Source organism: Prionailurus bengalensis, chromosome B4 (genome assembly GCF_016509475.1).
Source record: "Prionailurus bengalensis isolate Pbe53 chromosome B4, Fcat_Pben_1.1_paternal_pri, whole genome shotgun sequence".
NCBI lineage: Eukaryota > Metazoa > Chordata > Mammalia > Carnivora > Felidae > Prionailurus > Prionailurus bengalensis.
The window spans coordinates 20,153,651-20,170,834 of record NC_057358.1 but is presented as its reverse complement, the minus strand read 5'-3'; the positions used below and the strand labels follow the sequence as shown (position 1 = coordinate 20,170,834).

General features: G+C 37.6%; 1 protein-coding gene across 11 annotated transcripts in view; it reads right to left on the bottom strand.

Annotated features, from left to right (window-relative positions):
• Positions 1-17,184, bottom strand: part of MLLT10 (MLLT10 histone lysine methyltransferase DOT1L cofactor) — a 238,329-nt gene that overhangs the window by 84,943 nt on the left and 136,202 nt on the right. For all 11 annotated transcript variants that reach the window (XM_043561632.1, XM_043561629.1, XM_043561630.1 and 8 more), the window contains one exon: positions 11,380-11,475. In XM_043561632.1, coding sequence (XP_043417567.1) covers positions 11,380-11,475 — 96 coding nt within the window. The remainder of the gene's footprint in view (positions 1-11,379; positions 11,476-17,184) is intronic.

The window sequence follows — 17,184 nt, the reverse complement described above, 5'->3', positions numbered from 1 at the left end:
TATCCCAACTTCGTAGACAGCAAAACTTAATATGGTCAAGATGTCAGTTGCTCCAAATTGATCTACAGATTCAATACAATTTCAACCAAAATCCCAGCCAATTTTTGCAGATACTGACAAATTGATGCTAAGGCACATACGAAAAGGTAAAAAGATACAGAATAGCCAACACAAAAGTGAAGGACAAGAATAAAGCTGGAGTAGTGACATTACTCAAATTCAGACTTGCTTAAAAGCTACAGCAACTAAAAAAAAAAAACCAAAAAAAACCCTCCAGTAATTAAGATAGTGTAGTGTTGTTGAAAGAATAGACAAACAGATCAATGGAACTGATTAAAAAAAACTTCAGAAACAGACCCACATAACTACAGTCAACTAACCTTTGATAAAGGTGCAAAAGCACTACAATGGAACAAACACAAGCTTTTCAACAACTAGGGCTAGAACTGGTTATCCCCATGCAAAAAATCAATCTAGACATAAAATTCATTTACACCCTTCACAAAAATTAACTCGAAATTGATCATAGATCTAAATGTAAAACACAGAACTACAAAACTCCTAAAAGATAACATAGGAGAAAATAGGATAACCTTGGGTTTGGCAATGACTTTTCAGATATAACACCAAAAGCACAATCCATGAAAGAAAGAAATGGTAAGCCGAACTTCATTAAAATTAAAAACTTTTGCTTGGGGCTCCTGAGTGACTCAGTCGGTTGAGTGTCCGACTTCGGCTCAGGTCATGGTCCTGAGGTTTGTGAGTTAGAGTCCCACATTGGGCTCAGTGCTGACAACTCAGAGCCTGAAGCCTGCTTCAGATTCTGTGTCTCCCTCTCTCTCTGCCCCTCCCCCAGCCATGCTCTTTCTCTCTCTCCTTCAAAATTAAATAAACATTTTATTTTATTTTTTTTTTCAACGTTTATTTATTTTTGGGACAGAGAGAGACAGAGCATGAACGGGGGAGGGGCAGAGAGAGAGGGAGACACAGAATCGGAAACAGGCTCCAGGCTCCGAGCCGTCAGCCCAGAGCCCGACGCGGGGCTCGAACTCCCGGACCGCGAGATCGTGACCTGGCTGAAGTCGGATGCTTAACCGACTGCGCCACCCAGGCGCCCCTAAATAAACATTTTAAAAACTAGTAATGAAATAAAATAAACTTTTGCTCTACCAAAGACATCATCCAGAAAATGAAAACATCAGCCACAGGCTGAGAAAATACTTAAAGAAGACATACTTGACATTTTTCACAAAACTAGAACAAATAATACCAACATCCATATTGAAACACAAATACCCCAAATAGCCCAAGCAATCTTGAAAAAGAAGAACAAAGCTGGAAGTTTCACAATTCCAGATCTCAAGATACACTACCAAAGCTGTCATAATCAAAACACTACAATGCTGAACAAAAACAGGCACATACATCAACAAAACAGAGGACACAGAAATAAACCCACACTTGTGTTTATGTGGTCAATTAACTCCATGACAAAGGGAGTGAAGAATATACATACAATGGGGAAAAGAAAGTCGCTTCACTAAATGGTGCTGAAACTGGACAGTGACATGCAAAAGGATGAAACTGGACCACTTTCTTACACCATACCTAAAAATAAGCCTAAATGTGAGACCTGAAACCAGGACGAAAACCTAGACGAAAAACATCTTTAACACTGGCCATAGAAACACTTTTCTAAATATATCTCCCCAGGCAAGGAAAATAAAAGAAAAAATAAACTGTCAGGGCTACATCAAAATAAAAGTTTTGCACAGCAAAGGAAATCATCAACAAAACAAAAAGGCAACCCACTGCGGAAGAGTAGGTATCTGCTGGATCAGAGGGGTGGCTCAGTCGGTTGAGCTTCTGACTTCAGCTAGGGTCATCATCTTATGGGTCCTGAGTTCCATCCCTGCATCAGGCTCACTACTATTGGTGCAGAGCCTGCTTCGGATCCTCTGTCCCCCTCTCTCTCTGCCCCTCCCCTGCTCACACTCTCTCACAAAAATAAATAAACATTAAAAAAAAAAAAAAGAGTAGGTATCTGTCAATGATATATCTGACAAAGGGTTAACATCCAAAATATGTTAAGAATTTATACAACTGAACACAAAATAAAAGTGACTGCAAAATGGACAAGAGGACCTGAATAAACATTTTTAAAAGAAGACATACAGATGGCAGACACACACATGAAAAGATGCCAAATATCACTAATCATGAGAAATATGCAAATCAAAACAGTATCACCTCACACCCACCAGAATGGCTAAAATCAAAAAGGCGATAAACAAGTGTTGACAAAGATGTGGAGAAAAAGGGATCTTTGTGTGCACTGTTGTTAAGAATGTAAATTGTTACAGCCACAGTGGAAGACAGTATGGAAGTTCCTTGACAAACTAAAAAGAGAATTCAGAAGATAACTAAATAACCCTTTTATTTACATGCAATAAAGTTTTCTATTCCTCAAAAAAATATAAAAATAGGAATACCGTATGATCCAATAATTCCACTACTGGGTATTTGCTACCCAAAGAAAACAAACACACTAATCTGAAAAGACACATGCACATTCTATTCTTACAGCAGCTTTATTTACAATAGCCAAAGTACAGAAGCTATCAAGCGTCCACTGATGGCTTAATAAAGAAGATGTGATTATATATATATGGAATGGGATGGAATACACAATAGAGTATTATGCAGCCATATAAAAGGATGAGATCTTGCCATTTGCAACAGGTATTAACTTAGGGTATTACACTAAGTGAAATAAGTCAGACAAATACAAATACCATATGATTTCCTTACGTGTAGAATCTAAAAAACAAATGAATCAACAAGCAAAAAGCAGAATCAGACCTAATGAATACAAGGAACAAAATGATGGTTGCAAGAGAAGAAGGGTATGGGGGGATGAGCAAAATGCATAAAGGAGAGTGGGAAACACACGCTTCCAAGTATGGAAAGAATAAGTTATAGGAGTTAAAAGATACAGCATAGGGCATACAGTCGATGGCATTTTTGTGACTATTATATGGTGATAGATGGTAACTACACTTGTGCTGAGCATAACATGATATATAGAGTTGTTGAATCACTATGTTGTACAGCTGAAACTAATCTAACATAGTGTGTCAACTGTACTCAAATTAAAAAAAAAGGGGGTGCCTGGGAGGCTCAGTTAAGCGTCTGACTCTTGGTTTCAGCTCAGGCTGTGATCTCATAGTTTGTGGCATTAAGCCTGGTGTCAGGCCCTGTGCTGACAGCACAGATCCTGCTTGGGATTCTCTCTCTCCTCTCTCTCTGCCCCTCTCACACTTGTGCACGTGCATGCACTCTCTCTCAAAACAAATAAATACACTTATAAAAAAAAAAGGGACATACCTGATAAGAAGACTTATCTAAAATATATAAAGAATCCTTTATAAAACAATAGCAAATGAACTGATTTTTAAAAGGACCAGAAATTCTGAAACCTCACCAAAGACGATATACAGATAGCAAGTAAGCACAAGAAAATAAACTCCACATCCTATGGCAGCAGAGAAATGAAAATTTAAACAATGACATGCCACTCTACACCTATTAGGATGGCCAATATCCAAAAAACCAACAGTACCAGACGCTGGAGAGAACGTAGAGAAAAAGGAACTCTCAACTCATTGTTGGTGGAAATGCCAAATGATTCAGCCACTTTAGAAAACAGTTCGGCTGTTTCCTACAAAATTCAACATACTCCTACACTGTATTATCCCACAATTGCATTCCTTGGTATTTACCCAGAAGAAGTGAAAAATTACATCGACACAAAAACCTGCACACAGATGTTAAAAGCAGCTTTACTCATAATTGCCAAAACCTGGAAGCAACCAAGATGTCCTTTTGGATAAACAAACTGGTATATCCAGTCAATGGCTTATTATTCAGTCCTAGAAAGAAATCAGTTATCAAGCCTCAAAAAGATATAGAAGAATCTTACATTCATATTACTAAGTGAAAAAAGCCAGTCCAAAAAGGCTACATACTATGATTCCAACTTACAATATTTTGAAAAAGTCAAAATTATGGACACGGTGAAAAGATCAGTGGTTGCCAGGGCTAGAGAGGGTGGGAGGGATGAATAGCTGGAGAACAAGACTTTTTAGGGCAGTGAAACTATGCTGTATGATCCTATCATAGTGGATAAGTATGTCACCATACATTTGTCCAATCCATAGAACACACAACACCAAGAGTGAATCCTAACATCAACTATGAACTTTGGGTGATAATTAAGAGTCAATGTAGGTTCACCAGCAGTAACAAATTTACCACTTTTCTGAAGGATGTTGATAACAGGGGAGGCTATAAATGTGTGGGAATAGGGAAAAAAGGGATATACGGGATATCCTAGTACCTTCCTCTCAATTTTGCTCTGGACCTGCAACTACTCTAAAAAAAATAACATCTTAAAAATATTAAGAAAAAGACATGGAGGAAACTTTAAAGCATAAAACCACATGAAAGAAGTCAATATGAATAAGCTACACACTGTGTGATTCCAATTTTATACGACATTTTGGAAAAGTTAAACTACGGCGACCACTAAAAGGACTAGTGGTTGTTGGGGTTTGAAAGGAAGGAGAAATAAATTGGCAGAACACTGAGAAGTTTCAGGGGAGTAAAAGTTTTGTAGGATACTATAGTGATGGATACGTGTCCTCAAATAGTTACTCACAGAACCAAACATACAACACCAAGAGTGAACCCCAATATCAACTATGGACTTTGGGCAATAATGGTGTTTCAGTGTAGATTCACATATTATAATAAATGTATCACTCTGATAGTGGGGGAAGATGAATATGGGACAGAGGGTACATTGGAAACCTCTGTAATTTCCACTCAATTTTGCTGCGATTCTAAACTGCTCTAAAAAATAAATGTGGGTATTGTCAGAGGCAAGGGAGGCACTGGGGGATGAGAAAAAAAATGGATGAACCGCTTTTGTTTTGATTTAAATTCAAATAAGCTGCATTTAAAAAAAGAAAAGAGCTATTTGTCTGCCACTAGATTGCAAGGCAAAATTTCCCCACCCACACAGCATTTAAATCTACCCATTTATCTATTCCTTAATTTTTATGCATGGAAACTTCCAAAGTTCCTTTATAAAAATGTCAGTGCAAAACAGGTATTATTTGTAGATTCTACACTAGAAAGTATGATTCCATTCTTACTAAAAATTTAATTTAAAAAATCTAAAAAATTAATTTAAGTTTATTATTTGGGGGGGGGGGGTGCCTGGGTGGCTCAGTCGGGTAAGCATCTGACTTCAGTTCAGGTCATGATCTCACGGTTAGTGGGTTTGAGCCTCGCACTGGGCTCTGCACTGACACTGACGGGAGCCCGGAGCCTGCTTCAGATTCTGTCCTCCTCCCTCTCTCTGCCCCTCCCCCATTCACACTCTGTCTCTGTCTCTTGAAAATAAATAAATGTCAAAAAAAATTTTTTAAGTTTATTTTTTTGAACTGCTATATCAAAAAAAGGCCTCAAATAAATTAAATCATCTTATACCTTAAAAAATTAGAAAAAAAAGAATGAAGTAAAGCCAAACCAAGCAGTAGGAAGGAAAAAATAAAATCAGAACAGAAATAAAAACCTAAAACTACTAAAAACTAAAATACAAAACCTTAAGATCATTAGAAAAAAAAAAACCAGATTCCAAAAGCTAATAATTTAAGATCAATAAACTTCATAAACCTCTATCCAGCCTGGACTAGAAAAAAAGATACAAACTGCCAAAAGTACCTCAAGAAGAACAGCCTAAATAGTTTTCTATCTATTAAAGAAATGGAATTATAGTTTTAAAAAAACTTCCCAAGAAAAACTCTATGCCCAGATGGCTTCAGAATTCTACCAGGGGCAGCCAGGGTACTCAGTCAGTTAAGCGTCCGACTTGATCTTGGTTCACGTCATGATCTCATGGTTCACGTCATGATCTCATGGTTCATCATGATCTCATGGTTCGTGAGTTTGAGCCCTGCATCAGGCTCCACACTGACAACTTGGAATTCTCTCTCTCCCTCTCCCCACCTCCCTCCCCCCCACCTACCCCCTCTCAAAATAAATAAACTTAAAAAAAAAAAAAAGAGGAAACTCTATAAAACACTAAGAAATAATACCAAATTTAGACAAACTCTTCCAGAAAACTGAACAAGAGTGAACATTTGGCAACTCATTCTGAGTCTAGCATTATTTTTTAACCAAATCCAAAGACATTCTACAAAAAAAACTATAGGCCAGTATCTCTCATGAATGCAGATGCAAAAATGTCTTCACATTTCAAAAATCTGAATTCAGTAATGTACACAACTGGTAATATATCAAGACAAAGTGGCATTTATCTGGCTTAACAGCAGGAAAAAAAATCAACCAATGAATGTACTTCATCATATTAACAGATTAAAAAAAGAAAAAACATCCATCATATTAATGTATCTATTAAAATATATAGAAAAATTATTTGACAAAATCTAATATCCATGGCCAATTAAAAACTCCACAAATTAGGAACAGAAGTAAACTTCAACATCATATACAATGTTAGAAGATTACTTTCCCCCTAATTTCAAGAATAAAGCAAAGATGCTCACTCTCACCACTTGTAGTTAACAATATAATAAGAAATACGGGGCATCCAGACCAGAAAGGATGAAGTACAACTGTCTTATTTGTAGTTGGCCTGATCATCTATGAAAAAAATCCCGCGGAATCAATAAGCTACTGGAAATAAGAATTTTCAGCAAGTTTGCAGGACACCACATAAACATACAAAACTACAAAAATGTATTTCTATACACTAGTAAGAAACAATCAGAAATTTACACCTTAAAAAAGATTATAACAGCACCAAAAAACATCAAACATTTAGGAACAGAGCTGAAAAAAGATGTATAAAACCTGTATACTTGTTACTGAGATTAAAATACATTAAAGAGATATACTGTGTTCGTGAATCAGAAGACTCAATATTGTTAAAGACATTAGTTCTCCCTCAAAATGATTTGTAGATTCAATGCAGTTTGAATCAAAATACAGGCAGTTTTATTTCAACAACTTGACAATCTGATTCTAAAACTCACGTAAAAACTGAACCTAGAATAGTCAAATGACTTTGAAAGAGAAGAACAAAGTTGGAAAATGGATCCTACCTGACCTAACTGGTTATTATAAAGCTACAGTAATCAAGATAGTGTGGTATTAAATGTAAAAGACAGGGGCACCTAAGTGGCTCAGTCAGTTGAGCATCCAAGAATTGATTTCTGCTCATGTCATGATCCCAGCATTGTGGGAATCAAACCCCACGTTGGGCTGTGCGTTGAGCATGGAGTCTGCTTAAGATTCCCTTTCTCTCTCTCTTTCTCTCTCTCTCTCTCTCTCCCTCCCTCCCTCCCTCCCCGTTCCTCTCTCACACTCATGCACTCGCGCACATAAATAATGAATGAATGAATGAATGAATGAATGAATGAATGAATGAATACTAGTTTTAAAAAATGTAAAAGCAGACAAACAGATCAACAGAGAACAGATTCCAAAAAGAGACCAATATATATATGGTCAAGTGGGATTCAACAAATGTGGGTAAAGGCAATTCAGTGGAGAAAGAACAGTCTGTCTCACAAGTGATCCAGAAAAACTGGGTATCTATAATTCGAATAAGTGGACTCTGATGTATAAGTCACATAAGCAAAAATTAACTCAAAAGGGTAAATGTGAAAGATGAAAATATAAAAGTTCTAGAAGAAAACATATTAAAAATATATATATACTAACCATTTAATTAAGATGTCTGCTTAAGGAGCGCTTGAGTGGCTTAGTCAGTTACCATCTGACTTCAGCTCAGGTCATGATCTTGCAGTTCACAAGTTCGAGCCCCACGTCGGGCTCTGTGCTGACAGCTTGGGGCTGGAGCCTGGAGCCTGCTTTGGATTCTGTGTCTCCCTCTCTCTCTGCCCCTCCCCCTGCTCCTGTTCTGTCTCTATTAAAAATGAATAAACATTAAAAAACAAAAAAAAGAAGAAGAATGTCTGCTTAAGCCACTGAGTGGGAAAAATACCTGCAAATAATGTACCCGATAAGGGACTTGCATCTAGAACACATGTTGTCTCACAAAATTCAGAAAACAAACCAAGTCAATAAAAAAAGACAGGTGATGAACAGATCTGAGCAGACCTTCACCAAAGAAAATAAAGAAATGGCAAATACACACATGGAAAGACATTCAACATAATTTAATCATTAAAGAAATGCAAACTGAAACTTCAATGAGAAAGTACCCCACACCCACTAGAAATGCCAAAATTAAACCATACCAAGTAGTGCAGAGAATGTAGAGGAACAGACCCCTGATACACTGCTGGCAGAATCATTGAATGGTACAACTATTTTGGAAAATAGTTTGATAGTGTCTTTAAAACTTAAGGCTACACCTACCAGGTGACCCAGCTATTCCATTCCTTGGTATTTATGCAAGAAAAATCTGTCCATATAAAGATTTGTATTATATTCCTAGTAGCTTTGTTAATAGCCAAAAATTGGAAAACAATTTGAATGTCCATCAATTACTGAATGGATAATCATTATGGTATGTCCAGACAATAGAAAGTACTCAGCAACTGGGGCGCCTGGGAGGCTCAGTCGGTTAAGCAGCCGACTTCGGCTCAGGTTATGATCTCGCGGTCTGTGGGTTCGAGCCCCGCATCGGGCTCTGTGCTGACAGCTCAGAGCCTGGAGCCTGTTTCCGATTTTGTGTCTCCCTGTCTCTGACCCTCCCATTCATGCTCTGTCTCTCTCTGTCTCAAAAATAAATAAACGTTAAAAAAAATTAAAAAAAAAAAGTAGTCAGCAATAAAAAGAACGTACTGATACACACAACATGGATGAATTTCAAAGTATGCCGAGTGAAAGAAGACAAAGTGTAAAATATTGTATGTTTCCATTTTTAACATTCTAGAAAGTTCAAACTAGAACTTTCAGATTACCATGTAACTAAATATGATAGCTAGTCCTTATATTATTATGACACAGTTAACTTTTTTTTTCCTTTTCTTTAACTTCACTTCCAGCATATTCACATCTTCTTGGTGTTCTTCCAAACTCTGGCCCTCTTCTCAGTCTTATTTGCTAGTTTCACCTCTGCTCCAAGACCTTTCACTACTGGCAGCCATAGGGTGTCCTAAGGCCTCTTGTCCTCACCACCTGCACTCACTCCTCCACTGGCACACACTCTCATGGCTTTACGTAAACTCTTTATGCACACAGTTGCCAAAATTATACCCAGAGTCTGGACCTATTTTCCAAATGCTACACTATGCATGCCACTGGTTAATTAACATTTCTACCTGGGTGTCTAATAAATATTTCAACCCTAAAGTAGGCAAAACAGCCCAGCCAAGATGTCCACATCCTAATCCCTAAAACATGTGGTAAGTTATGTTACATGGCACAAGGGTCTTTGCTAATTTAAGTAAGGCTACAGACTTTAAAATAAGAAAATTATTCTGGATTTTTCAGGCAGACCCATTCTAATCTCATGAACCCTTAAAAGAAGAGAACTTTCTGTGGGCAGAAGCAGAAAAGGTGCAGCAGAGAAGAAGTCAGAGAGATCCCAAGTATGGGAAGGACTCAATAGGCTAGTGCTGGCTCTGAGATGGATGGACATACGTGTAAGGGCTGAAGAGAGCCTCTAGAAGCTAAGGGCAGACCGCAGCTGAGAACCAGAAATAAAATGGACATAAGTTAACAACTTGGGGGTGCCTAGGTGGCTCAGTCGGTAAGCGTCCGACTTCGGCTCAGGTCATGATCTCGCAGTTCGTGAGTTCGAGCCCCGTGTCGTACTCTGTGCTGAACGCTCAGAGCCTGGAGCCTGCTTCAGATTCTGTGTCTCCCTCTCTCTCTGCTCCTCCCCCCACTCATGCTCTGTCTCTCTCTCAAGAAAAAATAAACATTAAAAAAAATTTTTTTGGGGGGCGCCTGGGTGGCTCAGTCGGTTAAGCGTCCGACTTCAGGTCAGGTCACGATCTTGCGGTTTGCGAGTTCGAGCCCCGCGTCGGGCTCTGGGCTGATGGCTCAGAGCCTGGAACCTGCTTCTGATTCTGTGTTTCCCTCTCTCTCTGCCCCTCCCCCGTTCATGCTGTGTCTCTCTCTGTCTCAAAAATAAATAAACGTTAAAAAAAAAAATTTTTTTTTTTTGTAAATCAACAACTTGAATGAGCTTAGAAGCTCTTGCTCCCAGATAAGAACCCAGGCCAGCTTTGAGAGATCCAGAGGAACCAGCTGAGCCCACCAGATTCCAGCCTCCAGAACAGGGATATAACACTTTTATATTGTTTTAAATTGCTACACTTGTTCTGGAAGCAAGAGAGCACTAATACCATATCCAAAACTGAATTCCTCATCTTGTCCTCAACCTACCACACCCCACCCACAGTCTTTCCCATCTTTGTTAACAGCAATTGCATTTTTCTAGTTATCTGGTCCAACACCCTTTGACTCTTCCTTGGATCCTCTCTTTCTCTCACACGTCTCATCTTCTTTCTGAGAAAGCTACGTGGGTTCTACATTTAAATAAATTCAAATTCCCATAACCTCTCACCACCTCCACTATTACCACCATCTCTCTGCATTATTATAATAATCTCCTAAGGGCTTCCCAGCTTCCATCCTTGACTCTCTAGTCTATCCAGAACAAAGCAGCCAGAGATCCTAATAAAACCTAAGTCAGATGGTATGCACCAATGGCTGGCTTTTGAGTCAAACTCAAAAACCAAGTCCTTGCACTGGTTTGCACAGCCTTACGTGATTGGCCCCTTGGCCAGTATCACCTTCTGTGGTTCTCCCCGCTCCTTGCTCATTATGTCCCAGCACCTTTCCCTGTCCACACTTGTTTTCACATTAGGCACATATAACATTTACTATAATACTTCCTATGAACCAGATACTGTTGTAACTGTTTTACATATATCATCTTATTCAATTCCAATAATTATTTCACCCATTTTACAGATGATCAAACAAAGTTACAAAGAGGTTAATTAACACTCAGTGGTGAAGCCAGAATTCAAAATCACAGGTGAACAAAGCCTACTCTATAGCCCAAATTCTTAATCTCAATGATGCCCCCCAAGTTGTTAGCCTTACTATTTTTCAGAACTGAGTATAAACAGAATGTAAAATAAAAGACTAAGAAACGGGAATCCTAAAGTGTTTAACGTAGGGTTAAAGAGGTAAGAAAAGTTAAAGGGAACCAGGACACTGAGAATGATATTACTTCTTAAAGGTAAAAGCCAGCACATAACTAGTTATTATATAAAACAAAATATGGCACTTAAAACTTACTTTTTCTGTGGTAACAGTCAGAGAAGGAACCAACGCAGGTGATGGCTCTGGTTGCTTCTTGTGTTTTTGTTTGTGTTTGTCCTTTTCTTTATATTTCTAGAAACGCACAGAAATAAAATCCAATTTAAATTTAAATCATAAACCATGTATATAAAGATTAGATTCTTTCATAATTCTGTTTAGTAACTCAAAATGTTAATGAATACTTGACAAATAATAAAACATTACTTCCTTTGATTGTATTCATATTATTTGATAAACAATACAGTAAAATAGTGTTATTATACATTAAGATGTATAGTAACACTGGTAAAAATTATTTTAAGTGATTTCAGCTCCCTTATTCTTGACCAACCTAAAATAATATATGAACAACTGAAGTCTATAATTATTTGATACATTTATATCAGGCAACCTATATTTTTTTCTACCTAAAAACACCAAAGGGGTTCCTCAGTAGCTCAGTCGGTTAAGCATCTGACTCTGGATTTCAGCTCAGGTCAGGTTCCTACAGTCATGAGACCAAGCCCCACATTGGGCTCTGTGCTGAGCATGGACCCTATTTATGATACTCTCTCTCTCCCTCTCTCCCTTCGCCCGACTCAACTCTCTCAAAATAAATAAACACTTAAAACAAAAAAACATCAAATACTTTTGGTATATTTTATACACTGCACTTTAAAACTTCATAGCACTTTGACATACACTATCACATTAGAATAGGGTCAGATTCTACATCACTATGCATTAAATTGTATGGCCCACAAACTGGAAACCAGGCCACAGAAACTTAGGTTAAGAAATTTTTTCCTAGGTTTACTAAGAAAAATGTATGAATCAGCTATCTCAAACAAAAATAATTTAGGAGTGCATGGGTAGCTCTGTCAGTTAAGCGTCCGATTCTTAATTTCGGCTCAGATCATGATCTCAGTCCACACTGACAGCATGGAACCTGCTTGAGATTCTCTCTGTCCCTCTGTCTCTGCCCTACCCCACTTGCACTTTCTCTCTCTCCGAAAATAAACTTAAAAAATTTTTTTTAATCATTTAAAGTTTTGGTGTGCTACTTTCAATTTAAAGTACTAAAACTGATGAATTAAATATAAAAAGAATTCAATTAAATTAGAAATTAATTACATATTAGGAGACCAACTTTCTTTAATGACAAAAAATTTAAACAAATTGTTTTCAATTGTATTGAAAGAATTGAAACCGAATTGAAAAAATCGGGATAGGGAGTAAAATTTACTATTATTTAAAGAGTTACATTTTAAGGATGCCTGGGTGGCTCAGTGGGTTAAGCGGCCGACATCGGCTCAGGTCATGATCTCAGGGTTCATGAGTTTGAGCCCTGTGTGGGGCTCTGTGCTGACAGCTCAGAGCCTGGAGCCTGCTTCAGATTGTGTCTCCCTCTCTCTCTCTGCCCCTCCCCCACTCGCACTGGCTCTGTCAAAAATAAACATTTTAAAATAAAAATAAAAGAAGATATAGAGTTACGTTTTCATTGCAACAGATCTTAGTAATGACCACCAAGGAATCCTGCCTCTGTTTCTTTGTAGCAGGATGTCACTGCTCCTCCCATCATAACATGTCCCCTTCTCCACCGCCCCCACCCCCCCATGAACCTACATTAGCTTTGTGATTTGCTTTGGCCAAGAGAATGTGCATAGCGATGTACAAGTTCAGGAGCCCAAAGCTTTACAAAAGTCTTAGATGGCTGCCACCTTTGCCCCTTTGATTCCAGTCACCATGTAAGTAACCACTTCAAGCTTTCTGATACAGACAGCTTGAGAATGAGTAGAGAAGTAGAGAATGAGACCCTGTGGCGAAAAACTGAAGTACCCCAGCCCATATAGCCAGCAGCATCTAACACCAGACATGTGGATAAGACTACCTTGCTGGAATAATTTAGTAAAATGACTTAAAATGTCAAAAGAATAAAAACAAACAAACAAACAAAACGCCTATCTTACACTACCCTGCCAGCCACCAGCTGAATATAGTCTCATAGGGAAACCCAGCTGATAACATGTGGAAGCAAGATGAATTGTTCCTGCTGAGCACTGCCTGTTATAAGCCACTACAAGTTGTGGGGTGGTTTACCAAGCAACAGTAGCTAATTGTAACAAGACTAGAATACACAATTGGGTAATGAGTTAAAGAAAGTATAAATTACAGTATAACTTATAAATATGAGGTTCAAATGATCCCAGGTCTTTAAGTTCTGTATCAATATTTTTCTCCCATAAAGTTAATGAAGAAGCTTTTTTATCCTTCATGTTCTCCTTCCCATACTGGGTTTTATTCTTCAAGGGTTTTACTCTACAAGAGATGGGATGATTTAATAGTAAATAACCCTGACTAACAACAAGGTAGACAAACAAACTCTTAAAATGTGGAAACTGCTTGGGAGTAAAAGGCAAAGAATGCACATGTACATGTATGAAAATACAAACATACAGAAATCATCATGGAATTACACAGAATTCTGGTTCTATGTGGTACATCAGGAAAGGTATCCTGACATGAGGATTGCAAGTGTTCAGTGGAAACAGACTGTGAACAGATTATATCACTAGTCTGTAAAATATGAATCAAAACAGTCCAATTATATTCACTAAAGAGATAGGATGATTTTACTCCAGAAAACAATATGGAGTTTTCTCAAAAAGTTAAAAAACAGAACTACCCTGGGGAGTCTGGTGTCAGTATCCAGTATCCCACTCTTAATCTCAGGGTCTTGAGTTCAAGCCCCACGCTGGGGTTTAACTTAAAAAAACAAACAAACAAACAAAAATAGAGCTACCCTATAATCCAGCAATTGGCCCTACCAGGTATTTACCCAAAGGAAACAAAAATAATGATTCTAAGGGATATACATGCACCCCAATGTTTATAGCAGCATTATCAACAATAGCCAAATTATGAAAAGAGCCCAAATTTCCATCAACTGGTAAGTGGATAAAGATGTGGCATATATACACAATGGAATATTACTCAGTCATCAAAAAGAGTAACATCTTGCCATTTGCAATGATATGGATGGAGCTAGAGAGTATTACGCTAAGCAAAGTAAGTCAGAGAAAGACCAACACCACAGGATTTCACTCATATGTGGAATTTCAGAACCAAAACAAATGCACATGGGGCAAGAAAAAAAAAAAGATGGGGGACAAACCGAGAAACAGACTCTTAACTATAGAGAACTGAGGGTTACTGGAGGGGAGGACAGTAGGGGGATGGATTAGATATGTGACAGGGATTAAGGAGGGCACTTGTTTTGATGACCACTAGGCTTCTATGTAAGCGATGAGCAACTAAATTCTACATCTGAAACTAATGTTACACTGTATGTTAACTAACTGGAATTTAAATAAAAATTTGGAATAAGATTTGAAAAAGAAAAGGGTGCCTGGGTGGCTCAGTTGGTTGAGCGTCCAAGTCTGGATTTCGGCTCAGGTCGTGGATCTCCACATTCACGAGTTTGAGCCCCGCATCAGGTTCTGTACTGCCAGCACAGAGTCTGCTTGGGATTCTGAGTCTCCCTCTCTCTCTGCCCCTCCTCTGCTTGCACTCTCTCAAAAGTAAATAAACATTAAAATAAATAAAAATTTAAAAAGAGAGAGGCTGATTTTAATAGATCAACACAACAAGAGGAAACTGTAGAACAAGATTCAGTTATGTGTAAACATTTAGCATATGATAAGGAAGGGATTCCAAATTTGCAAGGAAAGACTAAAATTACCTAAAACTGGTACTAGAAAAACTGGTTAATAACTTGAGCAAAAGTACATTATTCAAAATATAATAAAATCCAGATGGATTATTTTAAAGAGTTAAATAATAATTAAAATAACCTAAATGGATGGGAAGACAGTATTTTTGAAATCTTTAACTTTTAAAAAGAAAAGACTCTTTTCTACATATAAAAACAAGGCAAAAATTATAAAGGGAAAAAGCAGGTTTAGCTACTGACATTTGAAATGCTTCTACATTAATTTAAAAACCTTTCAAAAGCAAAAATTTGGAAAATGAGTAAAATAAATATGTTCTACATTTTCAGCACTGTTTAATTTTTTTTTACAAATCACTGAACATACATACACATAAATGCCATAGAACAATGTAAAAAGGACAATTCACAAAAGACAGAGTCACTAAATAACAAAAAATGTGAAACTCAACCTTTAAAGAATTAAAGGTAGTATTTTGCTCTCACTAGTAATCAAAATTGTTGAGTTTTGCTTTTTGTAAGACCCAATGTTGCTCAGGTTATGGTGAAATGAGCACTTGCATATATTAGAGACAGTATAAATTGGGAAGGACAATTTTAAAAGAATTAGAAACCATAAAAATGTTCTCTGTCCTAGAAATTTCACCTCTAGGAGGTGAACAAAGGATTAAATACTGTTTATTACAGTACTATTTGCCATGAGAAAAACCTGCAAACAATCTGAGTATGCAACAACAGAGATGTGACTGAAAAAATCATTATAAAACCATACAATGGCCATTAAAATTAGTATGTTCTGAAGAAATGCTTAGAGATTTAGGAAAGTGGTTAATATATGCATGAATAAAAAACAACCAGAAGGAAATAAACCAGTAATGGGTATCTTTTATATAAAGCCATAGGTCAGAACCAGTGTCACTCCCAACTGAATCAGCGAGCACAACTAACAATAAAAATAATCAGAACCGTACAAATACATATATCTCATTTAATCCTTAAAAGAGCCCTGTGAGGACCTATTTTTATAAACCAAGTCACTAATCACAGAGTAGACTCTTTTATCCACACCCTCAAAGAAACTTAAAAGAAACTTTTAAAAAGCAGACTTTTTTTAATTTAAAGAAAAAACAAATGGACAAGTTGGCTATGATGAGAAATTTTTACACGGAAAGGTCAAAGAGTGGAGAAAGGAAGGAAAAGATGAAAAGAAGGGAGAAAAAAATTTCAATTTTAAAGTAGCTTTAGTTCCAGAATGAACTATCTTTAAGGACAATGATACAGGAGTTTTTAACCTATGTGTAGAGTTCTTGTGTGCAAAGTGGAATGGGTAAAGAAATTCCTGATGGAAAATTAAGGGGCACCCAGATGGCTCAGTTGGTTAAGTGTCCGACTTCGGCTCAGGTCACGATCTCACAGTTAGTTCGTGAGTTCAAGCCCCACAGTGGGCTTTGTGCTGACAGTTCAAACCTTAAAGCCTGCTTCGGATTCTGTGTCTCCTTCTCTCTGCCCCTCCCCTGCTCCCTCTCTCAAAAATAAGTAAACATTAAAAAAAAATTTTTAAGGAAAATTAAAGTACACAACAATAGATAACCCTTAAAATAAACTCATGTGTTTAGACCCAAAAGAATCAGAGATATCTTAGAGAATTTTGAAAGTACACATATAATCAGTGAACCACTGACAGAAATGTTTGGTGTAAGTTAAAAAGTGAATTCTAGAAGGAATGCATTATCAGGCGGGAGGTTACTTTCCAGAAAAAAATCTAAATTTTTAACAAAGGTTCGCTGGTATGTAGTAAAGAATTTCATTATTACTAAGTGCCAAGAAGAGTTCACCAGGAAGCCGAACATTAGAAAGTAATTGTGTAGCCATAACGTAAGAAAGAAAACGGGGGCACTGGGTGGCTCAGCTGGTTAAGCTTCTGACTTAGGCTTAGGTTATGAACTTGGGAGTTCACAAGTTTGAGCCCCGTGTCAGGCTCTGTGCTGACAGCTCAGATTCTGTGTCTTCTGATTCTGTGTCTCCCTTGCTCTCTGCCCCTCCCCCGCTTGTGCTGTCTCTCTCTCTCTCTC